The sequence below is a fragment of the Anguilla rostrata genome, chromosome 8 (genome assembly GCF_018555375.3).
Source record: "Anguilla rostrata isolate EN2019 chromosome 8, ASM1855537v3, whole genome shotgun sequence".
Taxonomy (NCBI): Eukaryota; Metazoa; Chordata; class Actinopteri; order Anguilliformes; family Anguillidae; genus Anguilla; species Anguilla rostrata.
Window position 1 is genome coordinate 38,899,706 of NC_057940.1, and position 22,096 is coordinate 38,921,801.

The 22,096-nt window shown below is 43.3% G+C and overlaps 1 protein-coding gene across 3 annotated transcripts in view; it reads right to left on the reverse strand.

Moving 5' to 3' along the window:
• Positions 1-12,500: 12,500 nt before the first annotated feature.
• Positions 12,501-22,096, reverse strand: part of ctdp1 (CTD (carboxy-terminal domain, RNA polymerase II, polypeptide A) phosphatase, subunit 1) — a 102,373-nt gene continuing 92,777 nt past the window's right edge. For all 3 annotated transcript variants that reach the window (XM_064348214.1, XM_064348213.1, XM_064348212.1), the window contains one exon: positions 12,501-13,806. In XM_064348214.1, the coding sequence (XP_064204284.1) occupies positions 13,639-13,806 (168 nt within the window). In that variant the 3' untranslated portion in view covers positions 12,501-13,638. The remainder of the gene's footprint in view (positions 13,807-22,096) is intronic.

Genomic DNA, 22,096 nt, shown 5'->3' on the forward strand with positions numbered 1-22,096 from the left:
GTTCTTTCTGAATCATTGCAGAGATCAACATTTGAGAGCAAAGCCTCAGGAAATTAATAAGTGATTTTTATTATTTTATGTAGAGTTCTTGGGCTCCCATGAATATTGATGAGGAAGAATAAAACTGAAGACTAACAAAAATTCAAAGAATGACCCAAATTGTGACCTCATGAAGGAGTTTGAATACTCAAGTATTCAGTCTCCTTTCTTGTTGCTAAATGCAATAAACCTCAATGGTTTCCTGAAACCTACTGCATTTCTTTATGACAGTAGTTTACCAAGTTTGCAATGTGAAAAAAAAGGTTTAAGCAAATATAATAGCCTAGATATTAATTAAATTAATATTTAATGAATATTTAGGCTAATATATCCATACAATAAGATTTTCATATTTTAAAACAATTTCATATTTCATGTCTCTTGACCCTAACGAAGACACTTTCTGAACAAGGACAGTCATTACTCAAGTCCAACTTCATGCTCACCAAGCAATACAAGCAATGTGCTTGACAACAGGGACCATTTTTTAAAGCCTTTGAAATGCTACTCGATGCGTTAATATGATACAAGGGCCTTCTACAATTGTTTCCATTAAGGAGGATTCCTACCATAAAACAACTAAACAATCGTTTCACTCCACAGTTGATTTTTTTCCAAAAACATACAGCAAGGTTAAAAATACGAGAGAAAGATTTTATGTAAAGTTCTTTCAGTTTTACTCTGAAAATGGTGTGTGTTGGTGGGTGGTGAGCAACACATATGGGAGAGGTTGTTGGAAAAAGTACAGTGTGGGTGAAAATTGTGAAAATTGTGAAATTGTGCATGTGTAATCACACAAATCATCAAGGAGAAAATTTTGAATTTTAACTGATGCATGTTTAAATCTTCTAGCATGGCTCTGCAATCAACTGGTTTATCTCGATCAATGTATTTGGCACCCCTGCTTTAGACCCTTCCCCTTTCATTGAGTTTTTGGGTGCTATTTAAAAAAAAAAAAAACTGTAATAGGGGCTGCTGGGTGGCTCATCCTGTTAAGACACTGTTCCTTGGTGTGATTGGGGCCCCATGAGTTGGTATCAAAGACCAGATTGTACCAATGGCGACTGTGGCCAGCAATTCCACATTAGGGTTGTAAAGTGTAGGGATGCCTTCAATTGGCTGGAATGAAAGCTTCTCACTGTGAGTTCTGCTGGTCAATTGGGTGTCCAAAATTCTACCTTAATATATGTATATATTAAACATTGTTAATGAATAGAATATGCATTTAAGATATTTCAGGACAACTGATCCTTAGGTGACCCAGGCGAGAAGTGAACAGTGACTACACTACTCAGGAACTCTGTCAACTCAAGCTCTGTCAACATGAATATTTAGCTGACCCAAATTTTAAAAATGTGAGGGCAGATTACCATACTGTAAGAGCTGAATGGCAAATGAAATGAAAATTAATATATTATATGGTTTCAATTTCAAAATACACAAATGTTTGCACCAGTGGTGTCAAAGTTTGAGGATATGAGAGTTTGGATATTATTTTTCAAGTATTCTGAAAACTTCAGTCATATAATTTTTGTTTTCCTTCCTCTATAGCCCTTTTACTCAAATCACGGCCCTTGCGGTCTAAGAACTGCTGGTTTTCTGCCCTCCCTTTACCTGGGAGTCAGGTGTGAACACAGTCTGACCAAACAGTAGCACTAACTGTTCAGCCAATTACCTGGAGGAAAAGGAAAACCAGGGCCGGATTTGGATTCAAGGTTTGGGGTTAGATTTGAGTATCCGTGCTCTATAGGATGCATGTAATTTCAAAAAACCTCATCTAGTACTATAGATATCTTACATTTTATCAATATAAAGTTCAGTACCTTTATTTGACTATAAATATGTTGCTGTGGTTGGAGCTTATCCTTGAGTGGAGAAGGAACAGTCTGCATGGGTTTATTTACGAAGCATTAAAGGAAACCAGCTCCAGTACAAATTATATGCTATGTTACTGAAAGATACAATGGACAGAAACAAAAAAATGGGATTAATGAAAAAGTATTTGGTCTATGCCCTTGAGTAAAGGACCGACAGTACTTCACTGGGACAGCTGGCTCTTTTTGAAATGAAGAATTCCACGAGGGGCTTCCATTGCCGAAACAGACCTCATACATCCAACCCATCGTCCAACATTTAATACATTCATGGTCATTTACTGCACCACTGCATAAGATAAAAGTAGTTGTGGGTTCAGTTATTTGATACTGTGAACTGCAGCCTTAAGGATATGTAATGGTTGTCTTTTTGGAGACGGGGACTGATAAAATCAAACACAATATTTCATTAATTAACATCCTAATTTTAACAGCCTTCATAGCAGGAGCCATTAGGACATGTTTCTGTGATCTATGACCATAATAATTGGATTTTACCATTATATCTGTTTCCATTAGTGAATATGTGAAATCTATGATAATTTTCAGCTTTATAAAAGCCTGTGGTGGGATTATTTTATGTCTAATTTCAATGTGCAGTTCACAGTGGTTATTTCTTTTGTACACTACTGCACTGTACTGTACTGTGAGATGCTTAAATTTCAGAACAGCATTTTCCGCTTCTTAATAGCATTTCAAAATACTAACGATGAATACATTCTGACACAGAAAAGGCATTTTCAGGAAAGGAAACTTTCTTTTTTGGGACAGGAGATTGTCTGAGCAAAATCGGATTCAAAATATGAGAAGGACTACAAGCATGAGACAGGTCATAGAGGAAAATAGTTTTGTTAGAATATCAAATAGTTTAGGAGTTTTTCCATTCATAGAATGAAGTGTGAAGGAAGTGCGAAGCAGACGTGACGTGTGCAGTTTATTTAAAACATAAGTGTGGCAGGGTCTGGCTCTATGTGACTAATCCTGGCTGTGCCCTGATGTATCAGGACTGCAAGTTCACATCCGGACAGCACTTGCCGTTGATGGAGCCTGGATATGAAACTGCGCTGTCCATCTTTTGGATCAGAGGGCAGGAGGATTTTTTAATGTGCTGTAGGGCTGTATCTAACACAGCAGATCCACTGCACATCAGACTGGTACAGTATGTCACTATGCATACACTTAGAGCTGCACCCAAGAATCCATTTACCTGAACGTAATTCAACTGGACAGTAACCATGTTAACCCTCCTGTTCTGTTCATTTTTTAGGTACAGCAAAAATGTTCCCGGGTCAATCCCCATCAGGGTTAAATGAATGAACCATTTCATTTAAAATTTGATTACAGTAATTAAGCAGTAAAAAGTTTCATACTGAAAAAATATTAAGTATTTCCTAATTTTCAAACTTTAAAAGGTCAATATCTGCAACATAACAGGAGTTAAATAATTTGTTTAGAATTAACTGATGTGGTCCCGTAATAAATAGAACAAATATTAACCATTTGGACTTCGAAGAAAACATTCAGCTCATAAATTGTGTATAAAATACATTGTATATATACAAGGTTGTAGTTAATAGCACAAGGTTTTAACATTACTAAACAGTGAATTTGGGGAAATCTCAACTCATACAACATCAATCTTGCAATATTATCATCAGGAATGAAAACATGCTTGAACATGGTTTTCTATGCTCCCTTCCTGTTGGGTATTTAAAATTTTTAAGAATGATAAGAATTATCACAGACTACACCCCCCCCCCAAAAAAAAAAAAATCATATTACACTAAATGTAGTCCCCTACTGACATAAAAGGAACAAAGCATGATGTATGCGTGCAAACACGTTTGAAACTGCCAATAGTTGCAAAGGCGAGGGCCTTCATTAAAGCTGGCTTTATAACGAACTGCCATAGATTTTTTTAAGAAGTGCTTTTTTGGTGAATCTGATGCAAGCATTGTCCTCTTGGTTTCATGAAATTCTACTGTCTTCTGTATATGTCTAATAGGCAGTGAAACATTTGATCATGCAAGCACAACAAATGAAACCTGTAATCATAATCAGAATGGCAATATTCTGTACTTGAATTAAAGCTCCATTCCTGTATAATACAAATCCCCCATCAAAAATCAAAACGCTGACTTTGTATTTTCAGCAGCTCAGTGGGGCCATGTGTACTAATTTAAATTACAGGATATAAGACAGAAACTACGGTAAATAACTGATATATCGAATATATGCCCTTAAGGACCAGTAGTGTAGAATTCTACCTGGTTCTTAAGCACACAAACACCGTAGCCTGGGGCCCATTAGGGTTATGTGATAAAGATATTATACACACCCAGCACATTTCAGCTTCTGCAAACCTCTTTCAGCGCCCTTCAAGCTACCAGCGGGATATAGAAAATCAAGGGATCATGTTGATCTTTACAGAAAAAAACGCCTCTGTTACAGCTCACATTTGAAGATGATTTTCTCCCTTCCCCAGCTGGATGTTGTAAACAACAGCCAAAAGGCCCGGCAAATAAATTGCGTCAGAGCGCCGGCAACAGCGTACAGTTTTACGCCTCGTAGAGACGGATGCCTCCCGCGGGGGTCTCCGCCCAGCGCGGAGACAGGATCTTAATCAGTCGCGAGCGTCAGCACTTCCAATCAGACGGGGCTTTTTCCACAAAACACCATGCTAGCACAGCGTCCAGCGACGCTCTCGTCAGGGACTCCGCCTGCCAGCTTAAGGAACGGGCTTCAGCTGTCAGACACCAGCCTTCTTGTTCTATCATTTATTCGTCTTTTACCGTTGGGTTCTTTGACTTGCTTGCATGGGAATTTCAAAGTTTCAAGAAGCTAATATTGAACTGTGAAATAGAATTTACAAAAATAACTTTATTAAAAAAAAATTTATTAAAGAAATGTATAAAAGTACACCTTAAGTACACTATTTCTGAACATTCATTGTACTTTCCAGAAGTAAACTTAGATTAAGGTTTAAACACATACTTAAATCTATATATTTTTAGAGCCCAGATAATAGTGAAGTCTGAATTACATATAATCAAAGACCTGTAAGTATGTGCAACCAAGTTCATTTTTGAAAGTATTAAATATGGTCACTGACATCTCCTATATTTAAGAAGACCTATACATGTGTCAGGGGGCAGCAAAGACTGTCCACCAGAATACTCAACCAGTTCATTTTTGCCTTTACAGAAATCCACCTGCCACAATGGACAGGTAGGTACAAGGTTCTTACAAGCTTGATTAACAATTCATGAAATTATGACAGGTGAACAGCACAGTTTCGTCTACTCCTCCTTCTCCTTTTCCTTCCTGGAAACCCCATGGCCCCCCTGCCTCAAAGAGGATGCCCACAGGAAAGCTGGAGACCCCACAGAAACACTCAGCTACACTCAGTGATGGCCCTTCCCACAGAAGCACAACACACCCCACTTCCCACAGTGCTCACAAGCCAGCTGCCCCTTGCTGCATGCCATGGATGGGGCTAACCCCTGCCCACAATCTGGAAGAGTTTCCAGGGGCGCTTCCACACACTCACACTCCCAAGCACACAAAGCAGACAAGACACCAAAACTAAGTAAACCGTGTTCTATCACTCACACCCGTCTGCTTCTTTCAGGTGCCTCCACTGCTGTGGATCTCCACCTCTGGATCCAATCCATCTGTCGCTTTTTTGCCTCAGTACACACACACACACACACGCATGCACACACTCACAAACACCCTGCACAACCTTGCCATAACAAAAATATATAATAAAACATAACCCAAAGCAAACAAACTGGCACCAGAATAGACCAAAATCACCCAGCAAGGAGCTAATTGCATACTTCCATGGCTGCATTCCACATGTGCCTCCCAATTCCCTCGTTACCCTGGCAATCAGACTCGAATAGAAATAAAGTAATGCTCGCCACTCCTGAAAGATCCCCCCTCCCAGACTTCACCGTTAGCCATCCCGACCACAAATTGTCCCTGTACTGGTATGGGGCTGCCCTCGCATCTCACAAAAGGAGCAATGGAGGGAACCAATGTCCGGCTGCTCAGGGGTTGCTGCCACCACCTCCTGCTGCTGTCCTAGAACATCTGCAGGCCCCTCATCGGCAGGAACCAGGGCTGGGCTCCTCTTCTCCCTTTTTAGACCGGACCACACACACAGGCTTCTTGGGCTCCGACTGCCATACCACCACATACAGCCAGGAATGCCACCTAGGGTCCAGCGTACCATGCTCCTGTCACTTGATATTACGCACCACCACCCAGTCCCCTGGTAACAAAGGTAAGTTCTGTGTTTTTTGATCGTACCTCTTCTTATCCCAGGACTGTTGGCGCCACACAGACTCCGTCATCTTCTGGTACACCTGTTCCAGAGACCGATGATGTGACTTCACCAAACCCTCCACCGTCCAACTCCTGGTAAGGGGGTGGGGGGGCACCCTCATGACCAGATCCACTGGCGATCAGGCATGGTTCCTGTAAGGGAAAAATGAGAAATTACTGTTTACATATATTTACTCGCTGTTATATAACCTTAAGAAATCATTTAAATTGCTTTTCTGTCTAACTGAGAAGTATTGGGAGTGCATAGCCCCTCCCGCGCATGTTCCTATTTTCCCCAGAAAACTGTCTCTGTATTTCTCCATTGTTTGACATGATAGCCTTGAAGAAGTCAGAACATCTAAACAAGTCAGTTTCTCAGAAATCCAATGTTTCTAACCAATCAGAGACGAGCTGCAAAACTGCACTACGTGCAGTTTGAGACAGACAGATTTTGGGAAAATTCCAGAACCCGCCTTTCACCCACTTTCAACTGTATAAGATGAAGCATTTTTCACCTGTTTGGAGAGCTTTCATACAGACGTGTTGTGGTGCTGTGTGGATATTGTGGTGCTGTGTATCCTATTCGGCTGGATAAAGGTATCTGAACTGAATATTGTGTGTAAGTCCGTTGGACTCTTCTCACCGACCAGGAGAAATGAAGGTAATTTCCATCACAGTAATTTGGTGTAGTCGGCTGGATTGCTAACTTGATTTCCTTTTTCAGATGCTTGGAACAGGGTTTCTCAGTCAGTACAAGTAGGGGCAGGCATCACTTGGTGCCCCAGAGCAAGATGGCCCATCGCGACCACGTCCAAGGGGTAACAGGTGGAAAGGGGAACAAGGTACATCGTACATCGGCCCCCATTCCGGGCCAGAAAAACTGCCATCTTGAGGTAACCTCCAAATTATTTGCCCCAGATGTCCCGTCTCCTCGAGGTACTACCACCAGGCACCCCACACCTCCCCACAAGGTACCAGCACCTACCACACCACATCAGGCTCTGCCGAATTTTCCAGCTGGCAGCAAAGGACTCGCCCTGCCATCTGAAGCCTCTTCCACTCCCTCCATCTACCCTCTTCGGATGACATTCCAGTCCACTCCTCTGAAAGGGGGCTCCCCGTAAACAGCCGCCTCGCCAGGGCTCGTGGGTGGTCATCCTCCTTTTGTAGGCACACAGTCCCACATACTTTCCCCTGCTGCTCCTTCTTCCCCCACCAACCACCTCCCTCTCTGCCAGTCAAGATAAAAGATCGCCATTCGCATTCCGGCCCCTGGTCAAGACTTCACCTTCATGTCGTGATTGGCTAACTGGGAGACCCACTGCTGGTTCGTCACCCCCAGCTAGGCCATACCCAGATGTACCAGGAAGTTGTGCTTACCCCAATCTTTTGCAAAACATTTTTGAAGTGAAGTTTGAACATGAAGTTTACACTTCAGTCTTAAGTGCATTATACCGTTAGTACTTCGGTCAAAGATATGAAATGCATTTTTTGTCTCTGAATCCAATATTTTCCTCAAAAAGTATTAAATTAGTACAATTTAATACATCTCTTTTATGAGAAACCTTCCTTGTTGAAATACCATTCATTGTTGAGGTTTTGCCATTCCAAATTCAGAAATGTCAAGGTGGAGTAATTGTCAGAATATACAGTTCATAAAAAGAAAAAAGCGGCAGTTAAAAGCCAACTTTGATACATTTTTAATAAAGCAATTTGCTATGATTTCATGTTAGACTGCTCTTGAATAAGGGAGCATAGTCTAGCAGTCCTGTTTGAAATGTCTTCTATTATTTTACTCTCAATATATTTTATTATTTTTACAAATGTCTGTCTGAAAAATGGAATTCCCTGGCAGTATAACAAACATAAAAAGCCAATTTATATAGTCACCTCAAGCAAACCATATGACAGGTTATGTCCTCATAAAAAATGGGGGTGGGGGGGCGGCTTTATACCATTCAGTGCTTCTACTGAACTAAAGTAAAATGGAGGAACTATAAGAGTCATCCTATTACCATAAACATAGTAACACCAATAGTACATAATACAGTATATATACATATATTACACACATATATATATATATATATATATATATAATGTAGTGTTAAGTACATACGTTTACTGTCCCCCAAATACATACAATAAAATAGTTAAGTGCTATACTTTGCGCTTCCCCAAGAGATATTAATTAACTGAAAGTAACCAAGGTAAACCTTTGGTATGCTGAAATACTTAAAATGATGTACTTTCCAGAAAAGGTAGGCAAGTACTTTCACAGCATTTGAAAAGTGAAAAGTTTTGCCCATTCCCCTTTCCCTAACATGAGTTTGCCATTAATTTTCATAAATCTTGTAGAAATATCGCAACAATTTCAACTCCATTTCAAGATTCCTGTGATTGTCTCACAGGCCTGTTCACCACCTCATTGACTAATCATACCTCAATGAGTTTCAAAGCATCTCATTCATGTGCTCGGTTGGCATATCTGATAATATATGTTTTGGTGCAGTGACATGGTCAAGTTCCAAATGTGTCTGGGAGACAGAATGGACAACACACAAACTGCCATCAAATAGTGCAGGCGTGACAGGTTTTAGGTGGGCATTCACAGCCTAAACATGCATTGTTCAGCTGGTGCCAATAGCTCAATATGCATAGCCCTCCTGTACAATGGCTATGTATCAGTGGGCGCGGATGAATGAAAAAGAATGGCAGTTGCTTCAACATATTCAGAAGAATGTGTGTTCATGTTACATTTCCATTTTCGAATCCAAATTGGCAAGATAAAGAAAAAATATGGGGATTAAAACTGGTTAAATAAAAGAAAAATTCACTCAGGCAGGCAGTCAGGGGAACGAGATGAGACAGAGAAGATCACTACATGGAAGCGCTGTCCGCCAGGTGAAACGCCTGTATGCACCAGCCTCCTCTGCCCCCAGGAGAACACCCGGGACTCAGAGCGTTTCCAGCCTCTTCAGGGGAGGAAATCACTACATGGCGTGCCGCATGACCAGACGACCAGAGCAACTTTAATGAGATCAAATGGATTAAATGAATAACACCAGTGTCTACCTCCCATGTACTGTACAAGTACATCTCCTCTTGTATCACTCCTTTGAACATCCACAAAATAATTTTCAACTCCGATAATAAGGACACGGCAACTTTGTTTTGTGCGGCATTAAGATTTTATAGGACATTTTGGACACAAAGAAGAGCACCAGCAAAACTTGCAGGTCCTGGGGGAAGTATGAGGCATGATTCAGAAAGAGCTTACTACAGAACTATGTGACAGCTTCCCTAGGAGGATTGTAGAGGTCGTGAAGGGACAGGGTGGATAAATATACAGTATATATAGGCCTATACAGTATATATATGGTGCATAAATTTGGTTCCCTGAAAAAATGTTCTTTTGTATTCAGGTTTACGTTTGTTTTTTTTCTGTATCATAACAGTTTGTTCTGTTATAGCATGTGTCCCGTAGCACACAGGCACCTCTCTTCGAGCTGAGATACGGAGTTTAAGTGTTACATTCAGTTCCCTCTAGAACCAGGCCACTGAAAGGTAGTGGCTCTCGTAATTACATTTTTCATAAACTTTGAAACAATGGCCACTCGCATGTGAAGCGAGGGGGTTATAAATTAAGGCAAATGGAATACGCTTCCCTTTGAAAGTGTGTACGGAGCCCCCTCTTGGACTATGCCCCTCCTATTCTTCTTCCGAAACAATAGATGCAATGCACCTGCCAAAGGCAGTGTTATCACAGGGGCCTGGGTACTTATGGAACCAGCCCATTACTTATGGAACCAGCTTCTAATTTCTCCCAAGGTTTTGGGAAAAAAAATCTTGTGCATGTGAAAAAACTGCACACACACACACACACTCACACTTACACACACAGACTTGCAGATGCACACAAACAGTCTCACATGCACACACACATATTCAATTATAGATTTAAATCAAATGTGCAAATAATGGTTCATTCTACAAATGTATTCCCATTATTTGCAATTAAACAAGTAGAGGCATGATAGGGAGAGTACCTTTAAACTCGTGTGTTTTTAAGATAAACCCATTAGACAAAAAATACTCATTTTCCACTGGGGGATGTTGAATGTCCTCACTGTCATCCCCCCCCCCCCAACATAATTGACTGGTACATCAATAATACCAACATTACAAAATGTATTCCGAAAAGTAATGTTCTGGAAATTGACCATTTAGCTCAATATAATCACGTAGAAGATGAATGTGGCCATTTAACAGGGGAGTGGGATATATGTAGGCCAGGGTGGGGGGGGTGGGGGTGGGTGCTGGCCTGGCCTAGCTCAGGGTGTCTCACATGGCTGTGGAGGACAGCCAAATGCCATTTATACTTACGCAACACGTCAAGCTTTTCTTTACATTTCCTTTAACCTTTTGGTGACTCTTCCACTCTCGTGTTTTTTTAAAACTCATCCTTCGAACACATTTCACTGGCTGCAATACATCAATACAATTGTCAATACAGGCCCTTAACCTTACGATGTCAAATGTATATCTGCCCATGATAGACATATCTCTAATATCTAAATGGAGCACAAAAATGCACTCAGTTAAAGGCATTAAAAAAGTGATGTTTGTGCAGTGCAGCAAGTACCATTGGCATGTGGCACGTGTAATTCTTGGCCAACAGCAGCTTTATTTCAAGTGGTTAAAAGTCTCTGCAACTGATGGACCTTCAATAATAGTAATTAACCAAGTCACTGATCAAAAACGAATAATTAAGCAATACCTCACAGCAAGACGGCGCAGCCAATACCAACAAGACAGGATTTCGCAGAGACATCTGTCGTCACCTGTGTTTATAGGAAATCGTTCAGCTAGACGATGCACATCCTCTCCTGTGCGACCCTGTTTCTAATGATAATCACAGTTGCTAACCGTAACAGCCATTCAGTGCAGCTTAATGTGCAATAAAGCCTGTTATTTACTGAAGATACAATCTGGCCGCAGGCATGATATATGTACTCTTTGTAATTGACAAAAACCTGTTGGCTACAAGTCTAGACTAAGTAAGGCCTATAGCACCACAAAGCAGAACAATCAATTGCAGTGTGTCTCAGGGAAAAGGATTTTGTAATATATTCCAAAAGTAACAATGTACTCCTTCTTCAAGTTACTTTAGAGAAACAGACCAAACCCATTCTCACTCACAATGTTAAATGGGATGAAATCTACTAGCATCTTCAGCACACATAATTGCGCGCCTTACAAACGCTGCGTTCTACTTCGAGACCATCATTCCTCTCATCTGCTTTCACGGCAGGGCTGCTAGATTATTGGACAGGGCCATATGTTATACGAACGCCGCGGGATTATTTACGGTGAAAGTCGATATTCATTTTCCCTGACGGTTTTACATTCTCCGGTCTGCGCTGGGTTTCTGCAGGAGTGCAGCAGGCAATACCCCGAATGGCTCGTGGGGTGCTGGGATAGCAACAAGCAACATTCATCCTCAAACCAAAACTGAATTACAAAAGCCCTGAAACCAGCTCTCTTCAGCGCACTTTTTCTTCAGAGTTGATGGTCTGACTGCTGGGATCAAGGTACAGTGGGAAAATCTACTGGTTACCCACACACACACTCAACCATCGTGCACACACACGGACGCACACATGCAAACACGACAATAGCCTTAAAATATTTTGAACCGCCGGTGAAAAACTGAAAGAAACAAGCACCGCATGCCACATCGCTTTGGAATGACCCGATGCGTTTGTTTCTCCCTGCCGTGGGTTGTGCCTGCCTCGAAAGGATGATGAAGGTAAAAACCACCAGAGCGTGAGCCATTCCAGCTGCATTAAGGCTGAACCCATAATTTACCCCGTTCTATTACGGAAGTCCTTCAGGTGATGGACGGCGTCGGCCGTCGCGTCTAATCTGCTTTTAACGAGGAACGAACGCGCCGCCCAACCGCAGGCCTTTCTCATATCAACTCGGCTACTGCGACGGGCAACTCCGAGACAAATCACTTTAACATTTAGCGCACCATTAGTGCAAGCGAAGAGCCAGCTTCGGGGACATCTAGTTCATTCAAACGCGACCTGGTTGTATTTAGCACTGATACATTCATTGCACATCGACCTTTGACTACATTTGGGTCCTTAGTGCACGCTTAAACGAGTCCCTCCTTAGCCACTTCCCAGCGCGACGTCCCCCCGTGTTCCATTTGCCAACGTAATACGCAGGAATACAAAACAGCAGGTGTAAAAAAAAGAAAAAAACAAATCTTTATTAGATGCAAAGAATCTTTTCGTCTGGTCAAGTATGAAATAGAATATACAAAAACTTTACATCAGGCTTTTCATTAAACATAAAATATCACAAAAAAAAACGAAACAAGCAGAAAGTCAAACATAATACAACGCATGGTTTTTTAAAAACGCTTTTCTTGTTTTTTTTAAACTAAGTGGCTGTGGGTACACTGTGAAGCGGTAGCTTACAGTTCACAACTATACAGGGCACCAAGTTCTGTACAGTAGGGTAGCACAATGCTTCGTTCTCTTCTCCTCTGCAGGACAAGGCCAGGATGGTTTAAATCCAACTTGGGGCTGGACCGAGCGCAAATCAACGGGGCACCGGGGCTCGTGATTGGCTGGGACCAAAATCAAGCCACGCCAGCTAACCCTATTGTCAGCTTGCTTCATCGAGATTTACAAGTGGATCCAACTGATTGGTCTAACATTTGAACATTAGACATCAATCAATGTCATAGTTACTCCTGATGCACAAGCCACATCGAAGTGCACATGTCTTTAAAACAATGGAGAGGGGACAGAGAAGAAAAGGTCTTAATCCACACATTCAGGCCATTTGGCCATACTGCTGGTAACAATATTAACCCCCCCCCATTGTTCAAAAGAAAACCATAAAAGAAAAAAAAAAAAAGAAAAAATAGCTGGGTAAAATGTGTTTTAGCTGCAGGCTCAGATGCCTTTTAAACTCTTTGGCATATACGACCAATTGTTCTCATAATTTTTTCAATTTTCTTTTCATTTACATATAAAAATCGTAACAAAACACAATAACTCAAAATGAAAGAAACCTGGAAAGTCCCGCACTATTTTAATTCACAATAAAACATTAGCTCTGTGTCTCTTGTCCATACCTCTAAAAATCTCTATTCTACAACTTCATAAATGTTTATACACAAAGAACCCCTCTGACCAGTCTCACTGTCACCCACCCCGAAACATAATATTTCTCATACCTCCCATTCTCACACTCGCGCACACACACACACACACACACACACACACACGCACACACAAAATTTTTTCCATTTGCTCGGGTACCACTGTGTGGGTGAAACAAGTGTTTTGTGACTGAACAAAATATGTTCGTCTTAATGTTCGTCTCTGCGAAGAGTCACATGAAGTCGTTGAGCTCTGCTTCCAGGGCGGCGGCCATTTCGTCCGCCTCCGAGCTGCTGCCCTCCTCGTCCTCGTTGGACTCCTTGCTGGAGTCGCTGCCCTCCTCCTCCCGGGTCTCCTCCAGCTTGCGCTTGTGGCCCCTTTAAAAGTGGACAAGGAGCAGACAGTCAGTAGGAATATGCGCATTGCATTTAATATGTAAAATACAGATGACAGTTTAAAGGAAAAACCAACATAAAATGTCTTAGTAAGGTGTTGGGTCACCACGAGCCACCAGAACAGCTTCAATGCACTTTGGCATAGAAGTCTCTGGAACTCTAGTGCAGGGATGGAACACCATTCTTCCAAAAGATACTCCATCATTTGGTGTATTGATGATGGTGGTGGAGAGCGCTGTCTAACACGTCGGCCTGAAATCTCCCATAGGTTTTCAACTGGGTTGAGATCTGGTGACTGCAAAGGCCATAGCATATGATGCACATCGTTCTCATGCTCATCAAACCATTCCGTGGGCCCTCATGCTCTCTGGATGGGGGCACTGTCATACTAGGAGAGACCACTCGCCTCAGGAAATAAATGTTCCATCACAGAATGAAGGTGATCACTCAGAATAACTTTGTACTTATTTGCAGTGACCCTTCCCTTTAAGGGGCATGTGGACCCAAACCATACCAGGAAAATGCCCCCACAGCATAACAAAGGACCCCCTCACTGTAGTGTCAAGTATTCGCCACACATGCACTCATCCAATTTCGAGAATATGATGAAAGATGACTCATCTGACCATATCACTTTTTCCCTCATCTCTGTTGACCAGTGCCTATGGTTTTTGCACCACTGAACTCTCAAATGTGCATTGTTCTTTGTAATGAGGGGTTTACGCACTACAACCCAACTATAATATCCCTCTCTATGTGGTTGTCAATAGACTATTCTTGCTGACAGTCCGATCATGTCCTACATTGACACACTCAGTCAATTGAGGAAGAGTTGCCATTCTGTTTTTCCTTACACACTGCACTAATGCACAAGCATCACAGTCATCGAATGTACGCTTTCAACCACATCTGACCCGATTTATTGATGTCTTTCCCATAGAGCTAAATGAAGAAGTCACTTTAGTCGCTGTTCCTATTGAAACACTAGCCAGTTGAGCAGTCTTTGTGACTGAATCTCCTGCCATCTGTGCCCCAATGATGAACCCTCTTTCAAAATCACTACTTTTCCCCTTGCCATCTTGATCTAAAATTGTGGTTAACTGGGCCTGTTCAGCATTTTATACATGCCACAGAGCATGATTGGATGTTATTTGCTCAATTTTATCACTCAGTACACTTGTATGGAAGAATCTGCATTTGTTAAGTTTCTCATTTATTCAGGTTTTCCCCGTCACCCGTCTGTACATTTCATATGATTTGTGATGGAACATGGTAAAGGGGAACATTTAAATTCTTGACTTTTTTTAGTTTTTCATTTGTTGTGAAACTATAAGATCAGAGCTACAAAGTGAGGTATCACTTGTTTTGACTTTCTGGGGCGACACAGCTCAGGAGGTGCCAGCGGTTGTGAAGCGCTTTGGATAAAAGCGCTATATTAATGCAGTCCATTTACCATTTGACTGACCAATCCATTTTGGAAATAGCTTGTTAAAGTCTGACAGAAGTGGTTTTGAGAAATCAACCCTCTAAGTTCGGTGAGAGATTGTGACAGTTTCTCCCCTGAAGGACAGCTAGGTGTGAAAACAGGCCCCTCAGCCACTGATGGGGAGGGGTCTGAGTGATTGAGGCCGTCAACTAGGTGCAAAATGCAGATGACAGCTTAAAATGGGAGGCTTAATGCAGTAAATGCTGTGACAATAGGGACACCAAGTAAAATAAAGCTTTTATTCATAAAACCGTAAAAAGCTGCGTAAACAATGAAACAGTGAATACCCTAATCACTTTCCACATTAAATACACTATAAATACAATACAAATATAGCAGGTTGTGGTATAAATACAGCTGTAAAACTGTATACGAGTAAAAACATTACGTACAGTATTGCACCCAAGAGAGATGTAAACTATTAAGTGGAAGATGAATGTGGACATAAACATGAGAGTGCACGATGCAGGAGTCCCAACAGATTAATAATGAAGGCTAGTCCTCGTCTTCTTCACTGTCTGACACTGTCTGACACTGTCTGACACTGTCTGACCTTATGGCGGATTTCTCATTTGTCAGTCACAGGAAAGTTAATTCTCTATCACTTCTTCCCACTGCGTTCTATCAGCTGTGTTGCAGAGATTCACGTCCGAAATCCATTTCAGCACAGCAGCAAGTTTCTTTCCATGATCCATGTTGTTAAAGGATAAGGCTGGCGTAGGTCTATATTTTTCTAATGATCAACATATCCTATGAAATGAACGAAATCTACAAATGAATTAATCCTACCAACAAGTATTCCACCTAGCCAATGCTCCAGCCAATATCAAGGAAGTCACGGAACTCCATTATTTTCCAAAAAACTATTAAAACAAGACATACACTTGCTTAGATCAGCATAATTCATCATTACAATGAACCTGGCCTTGTCTTAAGCGTACAGTGTTGAAACCCGAATGCTCGAGAATCGCTGTAACACAGTGGTCTTCATTCCTGGCCCTGCAGAGCTCAGGGTCTAATACAAGTCCAGGTTATAATTTCCATCCTACATGGGTGTTCTGAGTTCAGATGAAGACCCAGGGACTATCAACACCTTAAGTGTTCCTATGGTCTAATAATACAGACTTGCTAACATTGGAGTAAATAGCATAAGTCTTTTCACATCAGATCAGTATCTCTCCATCCACACCCCCTGCATCAACGTTCCCATTTTATAATCAGCAAAAAAAAAAAAAAATCAATGACAAGGATTTTAAAATGCTCAATGTTTGTAATGAGTTTCACTATAAATGAATGACCTTTATGAGAACAGACATTTTGTAAAATGTCAAGCAGACACTTTTTAAATTTCAAATCGCAGCCTCACGCTCTTTAACAGTTTGAGATTAAACATGCACACGGTGCAAAATTTTGTGACCAAGTAAACAGTCAGAAAATGATCTTGGAGCACCCTTAACAATTGTATGCAAAATCCAAATGCTTTCACTAGCTTGAATTTTCCTACTTCAAAATCACTTTGAAGGTTTAAAAGAACCCATGACGCTGTGGTAGTCTGCTTTTCATTGCTTTTTTAAAAACAAACACAAAAACAGCTCTGCAACTTTCACTACTCAGCGTTTGTCCCTGGGTCCAAACTGATGGTGAGAAATCATTTGAAGCACATTCATTTAAAGACAGACAACCGCAAGAAGAAATAGCAAAAACCCCCACGAAGAAAAGGAAAGCCAGACTCCCTTCTGTTAGAAAATAAACAACTGAAGACAGTTCAGACAACATTCCTAGACAATGCACATTGATTCTTTTTTGTGATTCAAGTTTCTTCCATCTACACAAACACGGTTAGAAAACCCTGCTCCATCAGTACTTGCCGCGTCCAATTAAGACTGCGCGTCATCTCTGTTCACTCGAGTTTGTCAGGTGAAGGGAAGATGAATCACGTGGTGCGCGGGGCTGGACCTGCACTACACGAGCCGCGGCAACACCTTGAACCTACAGCACCAGAGCCTCATCTGTCAACTGCCATATTTCCTGTTTCCCGCTCCACTGGGAATGCCAGGACAGAACGTCACATTCGATTCGCTGTTCCAGCTCTGCTCCAGCATGTTACCCTGTGAAGACCTGTAGCCTTCAGCATGTAGCAGAGTACACCATTCACACAAAAAAAAAAAGAAAACGGGGGAAGGGGCTGGGGGGGTTGCCTGGAGACGCAGTGGCGGGGTTATGGAGGGCAGACTGCCGTTAGCCCCGCTGAAAGGAAACGCGAAACACGATGGTGGTGATAGGGCGCTTTTCCCGAAGGTTAACCTCTCCGACGGCTCGCCGTGACGCCGCGGCGGCTGGCGGAGGACGAGGAGCGCTTGTTAAGCCCGGCTAATGAGGCAGGTAGCGCTCATGCGGGCGCGCAAATATGATGCGGGCGCTTCCCCGGCCGAGAGGGAGGACCTCATTAGAGAGGAGTTCTGTCAGAAGGCTGCGGAGGGGCTTTCAACCGAAGGGCTCTCTGAACAAAGGCAGCTTCCCGCGGTTTAAACGTCCTCCATTAGCGTCACCACACAGGACAACAACACGCAGCGAAAACAATGAACGATAGTCTGTCAAAGTAATACTGCGCTGATATAATGCTGTTTGACACGAAACAAAACACAACAAATAACCCTGGCTAAATTAGCTCAATAGCCAGCGGGTTCACTCTACTGTCAGCCCGCAGTAAAACACTTCAGGTGAGGACTCAAGTACAGTCTTCAGCGGCCATTCAGGGCATGACTCAGCCAATGACGTCAATTCGAATAAACCGCTATTAACAACGTGTTAATAACAGCAGGAGGTGGCGGTATGTCCAGAAATGAACCGGCCCTCGTTAAGCACAGCTGGTCCGAATCACCGTGCGTTCCGGCTTGAACGGGGTACGCTCATAAGAAGCCACGAGAGCCAAGCTCCGCCTCCAGACATTAAGGAATTCCGCAGCGAGGGAGCGCGCTCGGTCCGCCGTGGCTCCGCGCCAGTTCATTAGCCTCGATCTCGAACGCCGGCTTTACCCAGTAATCTGGCACCCCGCGAGGACTAATGCCCTTAATCAACGCTGCACTTTCCGAGGCAACTTTTCATTAGCGCGTTTAAAACACTGTTTGCATCCATTAAAAACCTCCCGTACGGGCCTATCAGCCTGGAACGCCTGGGTGAGTGATTTGGGAAGGCCGGTGGGCGGGGGCCGCTCTCCGCTATCCGGTTTTTAAAGCGTTGCGTTCCTGCGGGGGCTTTTTTTTCCCCTCCCGCACCTGTCTACGGCGCTGTGGCGATGAGGTCAGGGTCCGTGAAATGACAAGAGCGTCAGGATCCTCAGCGGGCCAGGAGCTCGCCCCCTCTCTCTCTCTCTCACTTTCGCTCTCTCTCTCACGCTCCTTCTGTCACTCTCTCTCTCTCTCTGTCTCTACTTCTCTACTTCCGCAGGTCCGAGGAGGTCTCCAAGACCCAAGCAGTTCAAATCAAGTTCAAGCGATGGCAAAACTTTTTTTCCACTCTTACTTAGAATTCTACGGTAGCCCGTGGGCCAATTCGCCTCGGCGAAAAAAACGCAATTATGACAATTCCTGACACGATGATTGACAGCCGCGCCTCGTCTGAAAGCGGCTGGCAGGGACGCTCGCGCGGCTGACTGACGGCGGGGACGGCAGGGGGCATTTCACCAGGGGAGATCGCAGGCAGGCCGGGGACGGCAGAAATCACACGCTCCGCGCGTCGTCGAGCATGAAAAATGCGAACAGCCTAAAAATAAGGCTCCGGTTCTGACAAGTGTCCTGAATGTACCACCGTGAGTCACTGAAGCACTCCGCGAACGTCGCAGGAAGGCTGATTCAGAAGCAGAATTAAAACGTCGAGGCTAGTGACACCGTACCGCCACTTGGTCGAACGTATTCGCTGACGTATTCGTGTTCAGTCTGCACTAACAAAATAAAGCAAAAATGAATGTTAAAATAGCACCTCTCGGTCGAATAAAGTAAAATAAAGATATCACGACGAACGAGTGCGACAGTCTTGCTCCTCCAAAACTAAATATGATATAAGGCTCCTGTCCTTCAGACCAAGTCCTGCAGCATGATTTTATCTTTCAGCAAACCAACAGTGACAGCGCTAATGACAGGACGCGGAGATCGACACCGCGGAACTCAAGAGCCCTTCAACAAACTGTCAGGGGAGGGAAAAAAAGGATGCGGAGGATCCGTTGGGAGAGCATTAGATAAAGCCGCCTGTGTGAAGCCTGGCATGAAGGCGGTAATGGAAATTTCCGCATTGTTCCGTTCCAGATGCCGTGAGAGCGTTTCCATAACGGCTGGAAAATGAAACATTTTCTTCATTTGCATTCTTTGCCTTTACGAGCCATTTTGTCATTATGAGTCATTTCGCTCGCTGTAATGGTTATCCGGCCTTGCGCACAGCAGCTACCGCCTTACGAAGAGAATAACCGCCTCAAAGAAAAATAATCATAAAAAAAACTAAGCATATCGTCTACCGTCTCACCTCCCCTCCATCCGTTACACTTCACAAATGGGACAGATACAAGTTCGGTACAGAATAATATGGGTACCTTAATGCGCTACAACAGCATGGTTTTCTTCAGTATCAGATGAATGCTTATGGCTGAGGCAGGGAATTGGTAAGCTGATTCTGCATTCTCTGCTTCCATTCACACTGGGGTCAGAACTACGGAGAGCAGATTCTGGAGGTTATAAACGTGATGCACTGGTGGAGCATTTAACTTCACTTCCCAGTAAACAATGACTGCAAAATGAGCCTGCACAATGTCTACAAACGCATGAATGCTCTTATGTACCCATTGCATGGGGGTGCATGCTGCAAAAGCACCAGCTATAATTAGCGGAGGACTCTGCTGTCCAGGACTGAATTGCGACAGCCAGTCCTGGCAGTTCCGACAGCACCGCACCCGACTTTTGACCGAGGGGGAGGAGCTTTGCAGCACAGGCTCCTGTTGGCCGTTGTGTAAGACGTGCGCAGCGCGACCACAAAGTGAAACGATGCGAAGCGAGGGCTTTGGGAAGCGAGGGAGAGGGCGTACTTGTACTCGCTGGCACTCTCCATGAGTGGTCGCATGGCGACAAGCCCAATCTGCTCATTCTGAATTTCAGACCGTACATAAACTGCACAGCCTCATGTGACTAAGCCAGCCACGGCCATTTGCATTTTAGAAAGCATTTCAAGACTTGCAAGACATTACGTGAAGACGGACACTGATCTGAATGGAGCTAGTCTGTGCATCAAAAGGAGTACCACCACGCACTCTGCTCCTGCCGACTGGCTGAAGCTAAGCACGTGTGGGCTTGCCCCAGTGCAGTGATGGGGACACTGTGCTGTAGGAGATGCCGTCTTTCGGATGAGACGTTAAACCGAGGTCCTGACTCACTGGTCATTAAAAATCCTGTGACACTTATCGCAAAGAGTAGGGGGTTCCCCGGTGTCCTGGCTAAAATCCCAGATCTGGCTCTCACAAAAACTTGCCACCTAATCATCCCCTGATTCAACTGGCTAAAAAATGTCCTCTCCCATCAGTGGAGCTGCTCAGTGGCCAACAATAGAGGATTGTGGTTGTACTGGGCAGCTCCCAGGTGTGAATGTGTATGAGTGTGAAGCAGGGCGTTCCTGCAAAAGAGCATCCGTGCTCAGCGGACGTACCCTGGGTAAATAAAGGTAAAATAAAAAATATATAAAGTCAAGAGAAAACTGCTGCTGCTTTTCGGCAATGCTGCCAAATATCATTTTACATTTCCAAGTTTCAAAAGAAGAAAAACTAAGCTTCATAAATCACCCATGGTGCGTACTAAACAATATCAAGCAACTGCCTCCAGGCTATCGTGGCCTGTCGCATTGACTCGACAGATGGTTGATTTGATAGCAACACCGGACAAGCAATGGTGCTCTCATTGCACAAAACAGCATTCAGATTCCCCATTTCACCTGATGTACTCATTTTACTACCATTTTAGGTTTTGTGTTTAGAACAATAAAACTGAAAGAAGACGGAGCAGTTCAGAACTTCGTTGGCATGCTGTCATGTATTTTTTCCCCCATGCCTGGGACCTTTTTGAGACAACAGTGCATTTTTGGTTTCAAACTGTACCCAGAATCCTTCAAAATGCAGCCCTCATAACAGAGTGACAAAAATCCTAAAATCAAGAAGACAGAATTTCTCTCCTTTTATCTTTCTTCAAAGACAGTACAGAGAGAGAGACAGAGAGACAGAGAAGCAGAGAAATCACTTTAAACTCTGCACTGCACAGATGAGAGAAACCACTTTAGGACCTATGGCGAGTAATTATACCATTACTGAAACGTATACCCCAAAAAAGGTCAAATGTCATCTGGCCTTGATTTTAATGGAATCACTTAGTCTGGAACGATTCTATTTTCCTCACGGTTCAGCTTAGAGCAGATCCCCTGATTGGGGTTGTACAGTGCACTTCGCAGATGTACCCCCGACCCCCCAGCCTGCTGCCACAGACCCTACAGAAGCAGGAATTAGTCAAACCAGGAGAGAAGTAATTAAATGGGCCGTGTTCTTCAGTTCTATTATATAGTGTATTACATCACTCTTCCGTGGTAATGTCAAAGGGAGACGGTCGGTGGCGGGGAAGCGTGTCTGGAGAACCTGCGGTGCGATTGTTCTCCTGTGACAGCAGCCCCGGCTGCCTCCCGTCCTCACCCCCCCCCCCACGCCATCGCTTTTACCGCCGCGGCGGACTGTCGCGTTTTTGTTTCAGGCAGCGGGCGGCCGGT